The 18,180-nt window shown below is 46.6% G+C and overlaps 1 protein-coding gene across 1 annotated transcript in view; it reads right to left on the bottom strand.

Annotated features, from left to right (window-relative positions):
* Positions 1-363: 363 nt before the first annotated feature.
* LOC125944973 (uncharacterized) overlaps positions 364-18,180 on the bottom strand; it is a 34,631-nt gene continuing 16,814 nt past the window's right edge. The window contains exon 5 of the mRNA XM_049666458.1: positions 364-513. Within this exon, the coding sequence (XP_049522415.1) occupies positions 364-513 (150 nt within the window). The remainder of the gene's footprint in view (positions 514-18,180) is intronic.

The raw sequence follows: 18,180 nt of genomic DNA, 5'->3' as shown, positions 1-18,180 counted from the left end.
CCCGTGGCCTACAGCCGGTATTATCCAGATAAATATGAGGGCAAATGTCGGTTATGTGAAGGATGGGCGGATCTGAGACATATCCTGTGGGCTTGCCCTCAGGTGACTCGACAGGGCCGCAAAATAGATAATGAGGAGCAGTGGGAGGCCGTACTACTCAGTTCTGACCCGGAAGTACAACTCTGGGCCGTCCAGCTGGCTGAAGACGCCGCCAGGGCCCAAGGGCTTCTGGCCGCCGTTTAGGCGGGGGCCTAGTCCCCAAAACCGCTGGACCTAATAAAGTTATTTCTCTCTCTCTTGAAGGCGCAACGCCCAACGGGCTAATCGGCCGGACGGGTCGCGGAGCCCAGCAAGCCAGCACAGTCAATGGTGGTCAGTGACTATGGTGCACTCGCGGCCGTGCAAATACGGCCGGAACTTCTGAATGGCGAATACAACTGCTAGGCACTCCAGTTCGGTGACGGTGTAGTTCTCCGCTTTGGTAAGTGTCCGACTAGCATAAGCGACGACATGCTGCCGACCGTGGCAGATCTGAACGAGCACAGCACCAACACCAACACCACTAGCATCAGTATGCAGTTCAGTGAAGGCGGAGGGATCGAAGTACATCAGGACCGGTCCGGAAGTCAGTAAAAACTTTATTTGCTGAAATGCAGCGTCACAGGAATCCGTCCACATATATGGCGTGTCCTTGTGAAGAAGGACGTCAGAGGAGAAGCAATCTGTGCGAAATTCTTGATAAATCGGCGGAAATATGAGCAAAGGCCCAAGAAAATTCGGTGCTCTTTCACCGTCTTTGGTTGCTGAAAGTTACGAACCACCACATTCTTTTGTGGATCGGGTCGTATTCCCTGGTTGTCGACCAGAAAGCCCAGTACAAGAGCTTCACGCTCACCAAAGTGACACTTTTTGGAATTTAAAATAAGGCCAGCTCGCCGTATTCGGTCAAGCACGATCGATAAGCGGTGATTATGCTCTTGAAACATCGTGCCATAAATAATCACGTCATCTAGATAGCACATACGAATTTCCCATTTGAGTCCGCGGAGCACTGTATCCATAAACCTCTCGAATGTCGCCGGAGCGTTGCACAAGCCGAAAGGCATAAGGTTGAACTCAAAGAGGCCGTCGGGTGTTACGAAGGCTGTCTTCTCCTTGTCCAAGGGGTGCATAGGAACTTGCCAGTATCCTGACCGCAAGTCAACGGAAGAAAATTATGACGAGGAGTGCAGACAGTCGACGGCGTCATCTAACGTGGCAGTGGGTACACGTCTTTTTTTATGACGGCGTTGAGACGGCGATAGTCCGCGCAAAACCGCCAGGAGTTGTCCTTATTTTTGACGAGAATCACCGGAGCTGCCCAAGGACTGCATGATTCTTGTCTGACTCCTTTCTGCAACATATCTTGCACCTGCTCGGCGATGATTTTCCTCTCAGAAGGTGAAACGCAGTAAGGCTTCTGACGAATCGGCGACACTTGCCCGGTATTTATTCGATGTTGCGTACAAGACGGCAGCAGCGTAGTGGTTGATTTTCGGTCTTGCGCAAAATCAAACACTGAAGCGTAACTTGACAGCACCTCTTGAAGGAGACGCCGCTCACCAGAAGGCAGCGACTTGTTGATCCTGCGCTCCAAGGGAATAATCAATGTAGGAATCAGGATAGGATTTCACTCCGGCAGACGACAGTTCCACGGTTTGGACGGTCATCGTAGTTTTTTCGTCAAAGCTTGACAGTTTAAGTCCTGCCGGCAGAGATATCGGTGGTATTGAGACATTTACTGTCCACAAGTGGGTAGAGCCGTCGACGGCAAGCACGAGGCAACGAGGCACTATCACATTTTTCTTGAGCGCGTTGTTGAAATTAGCCTCGACTATACCATAGCAGGATCCCTTACGAGGACTAGAAGAGTGTACGGTTACGAACATTGCTGTCCGTGGGGGCACACAAACATCTTGAGACACCGAGAAAAGGTCCGAGGTATCATTAATGAATTCGTTCACGCGAGTACGCAAGGCGCTGCGCAGAGAAATGGCGCCACTACCACAATCGAAAGTCACCCCACATTCACCCAAGAAATCAATACCTAAGATAACGTCATGGGTAGCGCGTGCGAGCACAGTAAGCTCATTCCTAAACTTTTCACTATCTATGGTGATCGATACACAACAAACACAAATTGGGCGCAACAGTTCTCTACCAACACCGCGAAAGGTAGCGTGCCGGTCCCAAGCAAACAATACTTTTGTCCAAGACGATTTTTGCAAGCCAGACTCATTAACGAGACTGCTGCCCAGGTATCAACTAATGCTACCGTACTCACATTGTCTACATAAACACACACTTTGTTCTTTAACATCACTGCACAAGGGGGTCTTGATGAAGGTGATCGTACTGCGGCCTCGCCCCATCGGTCGCACCAGCTAGTTTCCTAGCGGTGGCGGTGACCGAGAGCGACGACGCGGGGACGGGGATCGCCGTTGTCGCGTCGGTGGCGGGGCAAGGCTGCGGTCGGACATCGGGGAGTCAGCTCGTGTCGCGCGTTCCTGTTGCCGTCGTTGAAAGGAACTGGGGAACGACCACGGCTCGACTGCGGACGTAGGAGGGGTGTAGGCATTAAATCGCGGAGCTCGCTGCTGGCGGTGAGGGCAGTACCTAGCGATGTGTCCAGGCAGACCACAATGGTAGCAAGTGCGGGAGTCGCGATTTGTCGTCCCCGGTGAGAACGGGCTGGTTGGTTGGTTGTAGACGGGAGGAGCCCGAGTAGTAAATCTTTAATGTGGAAGTGGCCTACGTCCCTGATTTCCGAGAGGGCGCATATTCCTGCTTTCAAACCGCTCGGTATAGGTCACACGAAGTTCCGGATAACTCCGGCGATACCAAGATATCTGTGGTGCATGAGAGCGCTGGTCAAAGGCGCATTGATGACACGCATGAGCTGGGTTGGCAACTCGAAGCAGAGCAAGCTCTTCTTTGACTACTTGCCGTATTACCGAGGAGGTGTCATCAGATGGGACTGTGAAACTTGCAACAGTGGTGACATTGTCTAAGCGCCCAAATTTGGTAAAATTCTCCGCATTTTAAGGGCTTCAAACGTCCGACAGTGCTGTCTTAGGTCGGAAGGGGTTCTGAGGTCTTCTTTCGTTATCAGAAAATTATAAACATCTTCTGCGATTCCTTTCAGGAGATTCCCCACTTTATCCTCATCAGACATTGTCGCGCTGACTATTCCGCATAATTTTAAGACAGCCTCAATGTAAGTTGTGAATGTCTCGCCAGGTAATTGAGCCCTGCGTGAAAGCGACTGCTCAGGCTTCTTCTTTTTAGACATCGAGTCACGAAAGCACTTCTTAAATTCGTCGACGAAATCGTCCCAGGTTGTCAACACGCTCTCATGGTTATCAAACCAGAGAAGTGCTGTCCCGGCAAGAAAGAATACCACGTTCTCGGGCTGCTTCGTAGTACTTCAGCGGTTGGGGCGACTCACTCTTTGGTAGTGCTTCTACCAGTCTTACACGTCTTCATCCGGCTTCTCCGAAAATGTGCTTGGATGTGGCTTCGGTGTCCCGTAGTCAGCCTGACCTGTGTGATGGTCTTGGGGCTCACCGCCTATGGCGCCTTCTCTCGAATCTTCAATGTCCGCTGCCTCTGGTGGCAAGCCAGCCAAGCGTCTGCTGCGTCGCGAAGTCGGTAGAGCTGCGTGGTCGTCCAGGGCGATGTACCCAGCACCTCCACCAAATTGTTACGAAGGTGTGGGTTTATTTACAGGTGATTATAGATGAGAGCACATGAAAGGAGCAGCCAAAGGCGATAAGCAGACCGGTACGATCAACCGCCCAGTTCAAGCGCGCGCTCCACGCCACCTCTTTGTCTTCTTCTAACCTCCGCGCATTGCCGCTACAGTATTATTTCTTTGTTCTTTTATTATATTACTTTATTGACAATCGCTCGTGAACTCGTGTAGGAGGAGGAAAGAGAAAAGCAGAATACGTAAACTGTTACACTGCCTGTTCAGAAAAGCAGGAGTAAAAATGCTTTTTTTCCCCCTCATCTGAAGCAAAAAAAAAAAAAGTATGGCGATCGAAAAGGCTGAAGTTCTTATTGAAGTTTACTGCGATTGTTAATTCCTCGACAAAACTTGCCACTTAAACGTTACACTGTATGTTTCCTGTTCATAGCGGAGCCTCGATCGCGCATTATAATATTTACTGCGTATAAATAAGCTTTCTACAGCTTCGCAGTAAATGCTTCGATCTTCCTTTGCTCTAAGCTGCCGTTCCCTCATTTTCCTTCCCCCGACCGCGTCTGTCCTTGTCTTTTTCGATCTGACATTATGATGTTTGTTACGCCCTTTAATTTCTCCTATTTCAGTTTACTTTTTTTCCCCAATCCTCGCGGCCTTTGCTCCATCTTACCATCTCTCTGATTTATCACTTTCGTTCCGCACTGCTGCCTCCACTCTAGCTTTGATGTTTTCATGCTGGAGCGCTCGAGCGGGTGCATTTATTTCTTCGATGTCCATCTTCCTTCCAGCTTGTTTATTATTTCTGTCCCTTGCGGTGGTCGCGAGCGCTGCGATGACATTTTCCGTCGGAAGTTATGGTTCACAAAGCAGAAAAAAAGCAAGGCAAAAGCCTCTGTCTGCACCCACGCATTAAAGCCGCAGTTTCAGCATAATGAAGTATGCAAATGAAACTGCCAATGCTACTCTTTTTTTTCCTCTGTTTTTTTTTGCCACACGTGATTTATTATTGCACGCACCAGCTTATGGTTGTTTGTTTTGCACCCCATGCCTATTGCGATAACGACTGAACATTTAGAGTCATTAGCAAGTATCATGCTGGCAAAAAGTGCGCTGCGCAAGGGTTATTCCGTGTAAGCCATAGCGGCTGAACGTCTTTCATGTGGATGCGTGGAAACGTGAATGCGTATTCTGGCCATTGCCGTATTTCTTCGATTATGAAATGGTTGCGCTTCGATCTAAACTAACGCGGACGGGGTACAAGAAGCAATTATTTGTGCCAATTAGTAAAAATTATTAAAAGAAAGAGATAAAAAGAGAAAAAAAGAAAGTTGGTGTGGTTTGTTGCTTGAGGTGGGCCCCAGATGCGCCCTACCACTGCACGTGACATCTGGGAGTGCCGCAGTCGATTGGCTCACGGACTGCCTTGCAGTAGACCCCATGCTCGGGCGCGACCCACGTTTACCATCGCTTGATAACGTGGAGGCGCCGGCTAACGGGTTGACTCGTTAGCTCCACTGCAACCGATGGGAAGCCTGTGTCTGACCTTAAATTTCCCTTTGACCTCGCTGACTACATCATTCCAACTTCTGCGAGGATGACTGGGTGGTTCCTCAAACTCTGCTTCCAGCGGTGGTCGTCCTGCAGATTCTTTGTTCCCGTCCAACAACACCACACCTGGGCCGGGCAGAACATTGGGAGCGCGTGAGCTCGGAGCCTGATCGCTGGTGAGTTACCCCCCAAATACAGGCTGCATTTCCCACTACACAACCCGGGCCTATCGTCTCCTCCACACTTTGCAACCTAATGTTTGTTGGCCTTGTCCGGTGCTTACCCAACACAGTTCAAGTATAAATCTATGCTGATGACATCTGCATTTGGGCATTTGCTGTAACAGGACTGCGGGTATGAGCAAGGCTACAAAAGGCAGCTACTTTATCATCGTTGTACTTGCGAATACAGAATTAAGAGCTCTCTTCAGAGAAATGCTGATTTGTTCCACTCACTCGGAATACAATGGGGCCCTACTCTGTAAGTGTCAATGGGCAAGCAATTGCAAACACACGGAAACACCGCTTTTTGGGAGTAATTATTAACCGCGACCTGTCATGGGGCACATCAGTGTGGTCAATGCTGCAGCTTTCAAATGCCTTGTTCCTCGGTTTCGCAAGAGACAGCCTCTCTGTGCTAGGGAACACCTGCAAAATAAACCTGCGTGCACTCCAGGGAATACAAGCTCAAGTCCTAAAGACATCTCTCGGTCTTCTGAAGTGTGCGTCTATAGCGACAACGATTGTCATAACATGAGATCCCCCAATATCCGCGTTCATAGCCACCGATACTCTCAGGGCCCATCTTCGGCACGTCGTTCGACTACCTTCTCACCAACTTGCTTCTTTACCTGCAGAAAGGCCACACACAACCTTCAGTCACATTAGTGATGCCCATCGTACCTCGTTGCCGTCGAACTACATACCTGCAGTAAGACTATCCTGACCGTTATGGTTCCTGCACAAACCTGAAATACGCCTCACCATCCAAGAAATCACGAAGAACGCAACCACGCTGTTGTTTGCCCTGAAACAGGCCACACTAGGACTTTACATGAGGTGCACAGTGGCCGCGTACATGTTTACATGGTTGGCTCAGTCACACCTACAAGTTTAACTGCCAAGGTGGTGATTCCAGCAAGATCCGTCAACATATAGCTAAAAACGATATGTATATCATCGACGACAGCTCATGAACTAGTGACCCTCCCTGTGGCTCTTTATTTCATGCCGGTCATAGCGCCCCATGCATGGTCAATCGTCTGTGATTCCAAGGCAGCCTTCCAGAGTTTGCTCTCAGCATGCGTCATGGATCATTTGAGCAGCTCGTCGCAGAGATTAGAGAAGTCCACAATCGAGTAGTTTACGTAGGACGCTACATAAAAATTAGGGGCAGTTTCACACTAGCGGGGCGAAGACTGGGCAAACAGCGAAACTGGCGACCCCACCTAGCTTTATCTCGGTTCGGTCAAATTATTGCGATGTTATGCTTCGAGACTCGGCCACGTTTTGTGCAAGATCATCACAGAATCATCGACAGCCTAAGGAGCAAGAAACACTCGGTAAGTAAAGTATCTGAACGCTTCTGGATGCTCAAACGCTTTTGCTGGGTTTCGCGGGCTCGTAACTCCGGATCTTCTGCGAATCGCCGACATTTCGCCGCCACTTCGGCAGCGCGATACTCGGGATCGGACCGAAGTCTTCTCACTCGCTCTCGAGTAGCGGCGCGGCGGTTTTCGCGCCGCGCTTATTTGGAAGTGCGCTCTTCTTCGGCCGCCCCATCTTTGCGGCGATGTGCTTGGCGCGGAGAATACGGGGTTTTGCGTCGCCGCGGCATCCACTCCGCACGGCGCGGTGACGTCATGGCTCGGCAAAGCTACGCCGAAGCGATGTGGTGCGCGCGATGACGTCTTGGATCACGCAGATGGCGCGGTCGGCGCAGCTGGGGCGAAGCGTGGCTACGCGTCGCATGGTGATGCCATTGCCAGGCGGAGGTTTTGCGGCGTACACTCGACGGACCATCCTCGAGCTTGAACACCTTCGCAAGTTCACAGGAGTATGTGCCATTGCGCTAGGACCCTTTCTGCATTACCACCAGGGTCGGCTCACATTTCGACCTTACACCTGACGAAACACGCGCAGGTCAAAACAACTTCGCTGTTAATGTATAAAATGGTTGCCTATAGTCACTGTGGCATGCATGACAATGATGAGTGGACGCAGATGCCCGATCTACCCACGATAGCGTCAACTGCGTTGCCATTCCTCTTTCGAGAGCCGACGCAACGAAAAAACTTTCTGTGCTTACGCATAACCTAACATATTGTTTCAATAGAATTCATCCGACTTCTCAAGTGCACGTCTTCATACACGGGGCCCTAATTTTCAGCGCCACGACGTGACTGCATTTTTCTAGTCAATCTATGGCTTGGAGTAGCATTTTCAAATGCGTAGTCCTTTCTGATCGGAATTACCCATAGCCCACTTTGTGACTTCTGCGGATGCAGCGAAACGATCGTGCACCTTCTTTGCGAGTTCCCTTGTTTCAACCCGCAAATAGCAGTCCTCTCAGCCACGCTAGACCAACGGGACAAGCGCCCACTCACGAGAACAACATTCTTGGAAACTGCAGGCCTACACAAACATCAGCGCGAGCCGCTGTTAAGGCACTGTTGCGTTTTTTAAAAGACAACGGACTATAAAACAAGATGTGACAAGGTGTAACTGCGCTGTGGTGTGAAGTTATTAGTAGGACGTTCACACTGTATAACACTATGTAACGCCTTGACACGTGTGTGTGTGTGTGTGTGTGTGTGTGTGTGCGTGCGTGCGTGCGTGCGTGCGTGCACATGTGTGTGTGTGTGTGTGTGTGTGTGTGTGTGTGTGTGTGTGTGTGTGTGTGTGTGTGTGTGTGTGTGTGTGTGTGCGTGTGTGCGTGCGTGTGTGTGTCTGCGTGCCTGTGTGTGTGTGTGTGTGCGTGTGTGTGTGTGCGTGCGTGCGTGCGTGCGTGCGTGAGAGCGCTCGCGTGTGCATCCCGTGACAGGGCAGCCAACCAGATATATTCTCTCGTTAATCTCCCAGTCTCTGCTTTGTCTTTCTGTATACCTCTCCATGTTGGGTTGGCAAAAGGTTAAAATGGGAGAACTTATTTTAGCTTTGTATCCTAGAAACCTCTAGTGCTCTAGGCGAATCTTAAATATTTGAAAATCACCATTACCTTGTTGAGCTAATGAAACCAATAAAACGCGCTTACGGAATGTATGCAGTTATCTTGGTTTGCGCTTTTATGAGAAATACAAGCAAATGTAAAACATTAGCCTCAAACGCAGCAAAAACTAAGTAGTTCAGAATGAGTGAATATTATACCTTCAGATGCTCGTAATTTGTTAATTTCCGCTTTGAGCCACGTTATCTTTACGCAAAAAGGTATAAATTATTCATAACTACCCAAATGTTCTTGCTGTACCAGCGATTCTTACTGAGTTACTCTGCTTCATGACGCTGGAAATAAAGTTTTTTTTTCTCTTTTTTAACAGTGACGATGTTAAAGCTATTCGTAAAACCATGCTCGGCAATCGAAAAATATGGGCCGATCCTGGCGGTAGTGCACAAAGGGTCCAAGCTCAATGGCACATACCCCTGTGAACTAGCGAAGCTGAGCGTGGCTAAGTCTAACTATAGCATGGATGGGACTGCTTAAGCTTAGTCAGTCATCGATAGTCAATCAATAGCTAATCGATAATCGATCAATAATCTATATATTTCGGGAATGCTGGGGATGACTTGGTATTGTTTAGCCTAGCTCAAATACGTGGCCAATACCTTGCGATAGCCAATCGATAGCCAATAAATAGCTAATCGATAATCGATCGATAATAACTAAAGTCTGGGAAATGCTGGGAATGACTTGGTAGTGCTTAGCCTAGCCCAAAAGCCAGGACTAGCTAGGTGCCCATCAGCTCCGCTGTCTCTTTAGCATTGCGCCTCCAGTGCAAGCTATGCTAATTTCTTTTTCCTTTAGTGTTTATTACGAAGTCTTGCTGGAAAGCATCACAATCTATGAAGTAAGAAAAAAGAGGAAAATAAACACTACAGAACACGGTGTGCATAATGCGCTCAGTAAGTCAATATCTAATTATTCTTCGTATTTGGTGCTGGAATGACAATAATCCCTGTCGTCGGTGGGTGTAAAGAGAAAGTGGCGTTTTGGTATAACTGTAAGCATTGAATGATCGCGGTCCTATAGTCATCCTCAAGTATATGCAACCTATCCCTATAGTATTTACTTCTAGATTCCTGCGTGCGTTTTTCTTCTAGAAATTTTACTGAATAGGTGACAACCAGTAAAATAAAAACGACCGACTTCTACGAAGGGAAAAATTCAACGAGATACTAAGTTAAACTATACATAGAGGTGAAGCTGTCGTTTAAGCGGTAGAGCACGTTTGATGGGACTTCTGGTTGTTCTTTAAAGGAGTTATTGCTCGAGCGTATTTGCAAATAATTAGCACAACCGACACCGCGAGAAACTCTGCAGGACTTCCTGCGCATTATACTACATCAGCTATTACGTATTGCATAGGCGAAACTGCAATTTCTTTTCCAGAGTTTTGCGCAAACTTACTTTTTCGGCGTAATTGCGTTCGCTGTATAGGACAAAGGCCTCGTTGAAAGGTGTCGCATTACCCCGTTCCAACGGGACCGCGCCCAGCTTATAGCTGGTAATTTCGTAATTTCATTGGATGTTGTGACCCTCTCATGCCTTTGACGGCGCTTTTATTTTTCTTGGTATTCTTACCGCTACACCAATTGAACAACGGTTATGTGCTCTACGCATGACATGGTTACCTAACTTCTTTCCTTTTGTAGCGCAGGTTAACTACGCTAAAATGTAATTTACGGAAGTTCGTTTTGTTAGCCATGCTGGCCTTATTTTCTCTCTTAACCTGACTCGTGAAACCGTGGCTCGTGAAACCGTGGCTCGTGAAACCCACATAGGCTTCCATTAATTTTTTTCACAGCATATACGGCATGTTTCGACCCCGGAAGCCATTGCCAAAGGGATACATTAATTGACGTACACATGCCATTTGAAGTATACTTGTGATGACCTTTTGGCGGTTGGGATGGTAGAACAAAACACTTGCACCTATATAGTTGTAGATAGCTGTAGTATATGTGGTCTCGCTACGCCACATCTCAATGGACGAGGTGTGCAAACCCACTCAATACTTCCCTAAGCTCACTATACCTACCATAGGTTCTCCTAAATACCCGTTTGAATATGGAGCAACTCTTCGTGGCTTTTATATTTTACAAATCGCTAATGTAGCTCACGCTATTTCATTCTCGAGTAGCTTAAATTATTCTCGAAGGTAACGGAATACAACGCTACCTCCAAAGCACAGCTGGGTTCGGCATGCGTCTTTATTTCCTTGCCTAAGTCTTGAAAATGCCAAATTATTTCCACTCTCCGAAATCATCCCAGGAACCCCAGAAAGTGTGATAAACAGTCGTATTGCTTTGAAAACCTAGAATTAAGCATAGAAAAAGCTGTGGAATTGCGCACATTTAGAGCATTGCAAAAGGCAGAAAACATTTTCGACCACAGTGCTTGAAATTAGTGCTCTTGAATTAGTGAAGTGACCTGATGGTATGTGGGGTAAGCAGAGCTTTTTTCTACGAAAGCCCAAGGCTCTTCCTTATATTACTTTCAGTTGTCTGTTATACACACGTTCTCGCGGAAGGTACAACATTTTTTTAATTCACATGAAAGCTCCAACGCGGTCGATGATATGAACTTAGACTGTAGGGTGACGTTCCTTTACACTATCTACCTGAGCCGTATAAAATGTTTGGAATGCTCAATAGCCGACGCTAACGATAACATAATGCACAATGCTGATCCCTTGACGACAGAACCAGCTGACCAGAGCAGGAGCTTGTAAAGAACGGCAACGTTATTTAGCACACAAAATTGTATACCTGGACATTATTATGCCCGTGAGATTTGCATTTATCAGCGTTATTGATAATTTCTTCCTTACTGGTTCCGAAAAAAGAAAAAAAAATCACCAGCCCTTCCTCTGTCGAGAAAATGGGGGTAAGCGACGCTTGTCGTGTGTGTACCTGACCTACCAATTTTCGTTCCCTATCCTACTACTTTTCCTTCCCTTTCGCACTACTTGTCCTTCCCTTTCCTTCTACTTTTCCTTCCCTTTATCGCAACGTTTCCTTCCGTTGCGTTGTATGATTCTCTGCTCGTCGTTGTTGTCGCTTGCGTTCGATGTCTCGAGTGGGCTCGGCGGCATGGTTAGCAGCATTTGCCCGCCCATTGCCGCTTGCGATTCTTCGAAATTAAATTGCTTCAAAATTAAATCTGACCACTCGCCTTTCAACAGGCCAGAAGACAGGGAAGAAGCCGTCAAGAGCGACGACCTTGAAGTCCAGCTTAGGGCCGTCCGTCCGTCCGATCTAAAGGAATAAAGCAAAATAATGACAAAAACAAGGCCTCTGTTACAGTCTTTAGAAATGCCATCATTTCTTCAAAGCAACACATCAACAATTGCCTACACTGCAGACATTAGCGTATGTCCACAATTTCTTGCTTAACTTTCCAACGCCATTATACAATGGTAGAGTTTGTCTCTGGCATCATGTTTAATATAAAGAGCCTTACATGCCACAACATTTACTCGGCCGGTTCTTAAGATTCATCAAGCCACAATTTCGCCATGTCTTCAACCAGCGTGTTTCCTTCTCATTCGAATGCATTGGTGACCAAAAAGCATAGAAACACTTCGACTGCAACTTATAATACTCGTGCGTTCACACGCAAACATTCCTTCCTTCTTTTAATAAGGACAGGATGCATGCTTCAAGTACCAACGAATAAATTGAATGGCAAACGCAGAAATAGGGCCGATTATACAACGTTTATAACTTGTATCTCCATTGAGCAGTCACAATAAACTGTGGGCGTTACGTAAGTAAAAGGCACAAGCTCTAGGTGGAAACATAAAAGAACAAAAAAAGAGATGGCTATAGTAGTGATAGCGCTGTCATAATCAGTGCGGTGGTTAGCTAGTAAAAGTGACGTGAAAGGTTTAGCTCAAGGGCACATCTGCTTTTCTTTTTTATTATCTCGAAAAGCTGTGCCTCCTGTAGCGAAGTTAGCATGATCTTGATTGGACACCGCAGAAAGAAAAAAATAAACAAGAGAACCGACGATGTTCAAAACTAGAGAAGTCAAAAGACGGAGGTGAATGTTTAAGCCTGAGGGGAAAGCTGATATAAAAACACGCGTATAGATAAAACAAACCAATATTACAAAGAAAACCTCACGAAAATCTGGTGTTTTGCGGCTGCTTTATGTTGCTTCGCTGTAATACGCAGACCTTGGAATTGGCCGGACACGGGCCATTGCGAAAGGGCTGCGGAAGTGTGTTCCAGGGTGGGCAAAGGCCGAAAAATAGAAGCAAAAGAGCGGTCGCAATGGCAAGTGAGCGCAAAGCTAGACGTCATTTGCCAAACGGAAACGATCTCAAACCGGATAAAAAAATAATCTAGAATGAAGATAAGAAAAAAGACCTTGTGGAAGGAACAGGCTGAACATCCGAAACGACAGCCGCCTGACGGCAATGGCAGTTTGCGGTGGACAAGGCTGCGAGTGTCGCGGTGACAGGAAATCACTCGCTTCAATCTCCATCCGTCAGCGAAGGGCAAGATGGCATTTAGCGGCCTGGCGTGGTTCCTGGCGAGTCCGAAATAAGCACCAGAAGGGACATCCGACCGCTGACTACACAGCGTTCACATTCATTGGCTCTTTCTCTCTCTCTTCTGCAGGAGCATTTGAAACCTTCTGACCAAAGGGCCCACTTTCCAAAAGACGTCTTGTCAACTTTTCTTTTGGGGACACCGAGCTTGGTCAGAGGACATGGGCGTCCGTTCTCTGTCTTGCCTTCTATTTGTTCGAGTACTTTTTGTCTCAAGGAGACGTGATGTTGTCAAATTTCCTGAAATTTATGGAGCTGGATAACTTGGTATCGTGCCATCCTGCGGTCATGATTGCAGTGACAACTGTTAGGACTCCCGACAGATGGTCATTACATTTAATACTGACAATGAATGTTGTGAGCCATGTCATACTATTAAAAAAATTCCGACGTTTTTTTAATTGAAGCACAAAATGCCACATGTTTCTTCGAATATAAGTAAAGTTATGTAAGCAAATTTAAATTCTTATTACATAATTTATAAAGATGGATACACGTACCGGAGAAAGACAAAAGAGAGAACAAGGAGCAGGCTGGCAAAGGCCACCGGGAGGAACACCACGCCTGGCTACTCTTCAGAAAGGAGGATACACAAAGATGAAAAATGGGGTTAGGAAGAAGGAAAGAAATGAGGAAAGAAATAACAAGATCACCGATATAAAGGAATAAAGCAAAATAATGACAAAAACAAGGCCTCTGTTACAGTCCTTAGAAATACCATCATTTCTTCAAAGCAACACATCAACAATTGCCTACACTGCAGAAAACTTTTAGCAGTACAGAATAATAGTCCGTATGTGCTTTATTCCAAAAAAATTGTGGGACTGCAACATTCATATGGGGACGCATTACCAGCGAAGCTGTTTAGGCTGCATACCCGGGTTGCATCTATGAGCTGCATATATCATGATATTTTTTATACGGCACCACACTATGCCGACACAAGCGCAGCCGTGGTCTGCCGCAACCACAGCTGCAGCCGTGGCGGTCCCTCCGACGCGTGTGCCATTATAACCGCAGAAGCCCAGTGCACATGCACAGGCGCCTTCACCACAATCGCTGCTGCAGCCGCACCGGAACCTTCGACGCGCGGGACGTTATAAACACCGAAGCGCAACCCACGTGCACAGGCACCGTCGCCACAATCATTCCCCCTCTCCCCCTGCAAGTCTCCACTGCTGCAGCGCTTCTTATTTCTGGGGTCTTGCGTGTTAGCTGCAGCGCTGTCGCCGCTTGCTTTCTCCCTCTCCCTTACCCGTATCCATTCCAGTCCAAGCGCCGTGGTACGGGCGTAGTCGCCCAAACGATCTGCGAAGTGGGCCCGCGCGGGCATCATCTTCAAAGTGATCTGCGATGTGGACAATGTGCGCCGAGTGCCGATAGCTTCGTATGCGCTCTGCTTTCGACGTTTAGTACGCGTTGATGCGAGAGACAGCACGAAGGTCAATTCGTTCCTGCTCTAACCACGCTCCCTCACTCCAGCGTTTCAACAGTGAGTTCCCGCGGTAATCGAGCGAGATGTGTTCATGTTTAACTGTGATCGCGTGACCCCGTGCTTATTAATTTAGTTAGTAAGCGAATGTTTGTAAGTTTATTGGGCCGATAAAACGAATGTCCCTACTTCGTATAGCTGTCTACTAATTTGCTATCGCACTCGAATCTTCACTTTTCGGGCGAAATTGCGTCTTTTTTAGTTACGTTGAAGCCATGCGTGCTATTTTATGAACAATTCGGGAACATAGGTTCGCGTTTTTCGGGGCACTGGTTTCAATGAGTTCCTCGCAGACGAAAATCTGTTTTAAAGCGAGAGCATCATGCTTCCAGGGTAAGAGCACTCTGTGAATGTTTGGCGTTGCACCCGTCATTAGGGGAATGCAGTGGAGAGGATATTTGTATACACGTATATCTCAGAAAAGCGTGGAAGGCTGAAGGAAAGAAAAAAAAGCAATGCGCACTTCGCAACTGGACGTGGACGAGATGGTGTGGCGATACCCCAGGGTGTGTTTTCTGTGATATAAATATATGTTGTAAATATTGGTTATTGTATGATCAATCTTTTTATGTGTTTATTTTAATGAGTGGCTCAAACGGTTCCGTATGATCGGGCCAGCCCTCGTAACGCTGACCGTTTTTTACTGCAGATGGAAGTGCTTGATGGTGATGGACTTATTGTTATAGAGCAGCGACCGGATCACTGTTGGCGATTGTGTGCCAAGTATGTCATAATGTCACTGGCTCTCACGAAACGTGTTTGTCCAATCCATTCATACTATTTCAATCTCTCTCCTTCCCCCATCTTTTTTAAAGCAAAAACTTATGGGAGAATGTAAGTTTGGGCATGTTGGTGTTCTATTAAGCCTTACAGCGCTCAGAAAATAGGCAGTAACAGTGTAAAAGACGTAGACAAAGCGGCAGCTTTTTATGTACGTTTTAATGCTGTAGCTGCGCATTTTTGTGCCCTGAAGTCTTATAGGAATGGATTTCCGGGTTTATTCGAGCGTGGAACAGGATACTATGGAGCAGTTTTGCAACTTCGTAGTGAATTTCCTTATTGGCCCCAGTGAAAAATTACGAATATAGCAGAGAAGTTGTTCGTCCGAAAAACAAGAATCATTTCGCAAGTGCGCGGTAGCAATCTGATGACGTGACACTTACGGTTGAAATTTCACGATTGTTAAGCTCGTAAGTAGAGAAAACATTTTGAGCTCATCAATGGCCACGACGACAGTACTGCTAGTCTTTGAATTTGGTGCCCGTTCTCATAAACGTACTGCGTTCTAGTTTGACTACCCATATCACCCGCGAATGGGGAGGGGGACAGATTTATCACCTGACGTGCTTATGGGCACTCAGAAAAAGTACTGCACGCGCGCCAGCTGCACGCAAGTTTTGGGGCGCCGCCTTTCAGCAGCTTATGTTTCAGCTTTTCAGCAATTTTGCTCTCACATTATCACGCAACGCCATGTGGAGACACCTTCCGCCCTTTTTCTCCGCATCTCGCGGCCCAATGTGTGGCGTGGTAAGAAATTCTGTCGACGCCTATGGACGAACTTCTCCGCACGGCATCGGCCTTTGTTTCCTCAACGCTGTCGTGCACTTGAAGGCTGGTACCGCCCACATTGTTTCTAGGCAGGGCGGCTCCATGGCATATTAAAGTTACCATCAACTGAACCAACGGAAGTAAAAAAAGAAAGAAGAGAGAGAGGAATCTGCGTAAGTCTATACCTATCGTTACGCAAGCCGCGTAGATGGTGCCGCAGGGACGTATGCTGTGGTTGGGGAATCTAAAAAATGTACATGTATATTATGCAGATCCGACGAACATTTTGGATTCTATGTGAAGCAAAGTTATAGTGAACTATAGCATTAATAAATCCCATACTACAAATGGTGACGTGTACAATTGTGTTTATTTTCATCCTATATTCTTCCTACTTTGCCTCGCATTCATACATCATGCAACCTCCTACGTTTTACAAGTCACCGCCTCAAGTCACAAGTCTCATTCAACTGCTATGTTTATGTGCTACACAGCTCACAAACTCTTCCGAAATGCGAACACAAAATCAGGCGGATACACAGTGTGAGATGTCTAGGCAGCGATGTCAAGAGGACGAAGGGAAGGTATACATGACACTTGTTGAGGGAAGAATGTCAATAACAAACGCATGTACAGAGAAGTATTACATATACCTAGTTGCATTGAAGAATGCTGTTCTGCTTGGGTCACAGCGGCACATACTCATCCTCGAGGATTAGTCATGAATGGGCACGCACCCAGTGGCACATATCAAATAGCTAAATGAAAGAAAAGCAAGCAAATAAAAGAACCTGTTGAATATAACGCGGTATTTCATTATCAGGTCGATGTGGCTTAGAGATGCCTGTCAGGCGAAAAAGTGTGTTGAGGATTTCGAAGGTATTCTTTTTATTATTACGTTGAACAGGGGCTGCGCTTACTGCTGCCACTTCTTTAATGAGCGCACAAAAGTTATATAAGCGCGTTCGCTAGCATTTGCATAAGGCGTGCATGCCAACGCAGCCACGCCAAATACGGCAGGCTAGGCAAAGAACGTATCGCCTCAAACAAAAATGCGCTGCTGTTGACTAACGGGACACTTAAAAAGAAAACAGCGAAGCTGTCTAGTATATGACTCTTTCAGAATGGCCTTTAATTTTGACAATTTTGACGTTGTAGAGGGACTGCTCATTGGATAAGAAAATAGTCCAAAGTTCTCTATATTGTTCTCTATCTCCGGAACACTATTTGCGCCGTCCACGATGCATATATGGACTGGAGAACTGGAGAAGCTGCTTTCTTTCCTGGTTTTTTTTTTTCAGCAGACCGTTTACATAGTCCGCTAAAGGATTTCTGTGCGCTCCTATGGTGCGTCTATGGTGCGTCTCTCGAAGGTAGTAAAATGATTTGTGGTTCAAGCCCTGGGTGGTTCCATGAGCGAAACTATTTATTGTAATGAAACTCCCGTTAGAGCACTAGTGGCAATTGGGGCATCAGCAACTACATTGGACCATGGCGAAGCTGCATTTACTGGCTGTAAAACGCTTCATCTGGCATTTTAAAGATATGTTAGTTGTCTTGTTGACAGAATTCTTGATGTGTGCCTGTTTTTCTACACAGGAAAGCTGTTCGATTTTAGTGTTATATCATGACTTGGACACTCTATTATCCACTGCCTTCTAATTTTTTGTTGTTTTCTTGTTTTACAAGCTAAAAGATAAAAAAAAACTGGCAGAAAAGAAGTCAGAACATACATTGTCTTTCAATCAAGGCATCTGTGGTTCACGCTGTGCTCCTTACGAAATAAACGCAATGAAAACAAGTATTCTAAAGATGGAAACACTGCGCACTCACTAATAACGGACAAAGGCCTAATTTACTGCGTTACAATGCCTCTGCAGATACTAAGAAAACTGCCGTAGATCCCAACTACACAAGGCAACAACGTATCCTTGATACGTGAATTTTCGGCCAAAGTAACTGCCGAGGTAAACATTGATATATGTAGCCGCCCTTACAAATTCATGCGTATATTGGGGCCTGCCATTGACTTTACACGTTTTCCTGCGCTCTTTTCAAACCAATTTTCGGCAC

This window comes from Dermacentor silvarum, chromosome 4 (genome assembly GCF_013339745.2).
Source record: "Dermacentor silvarum isolate Dsil-2018 chromosome 4, BIME_Dsil_1.4, whole genome shotgun sequence".
Taxonomy (NCBI): Eukaryota; Metazoa; Arthropoda; class Arachnida; order Ixodida; family Ixodidae; genus Dermacentor; species Dermacentor silvarum.
This window is presented reverse-complemented; position numbering and strand designations above follow the sequence as displayed.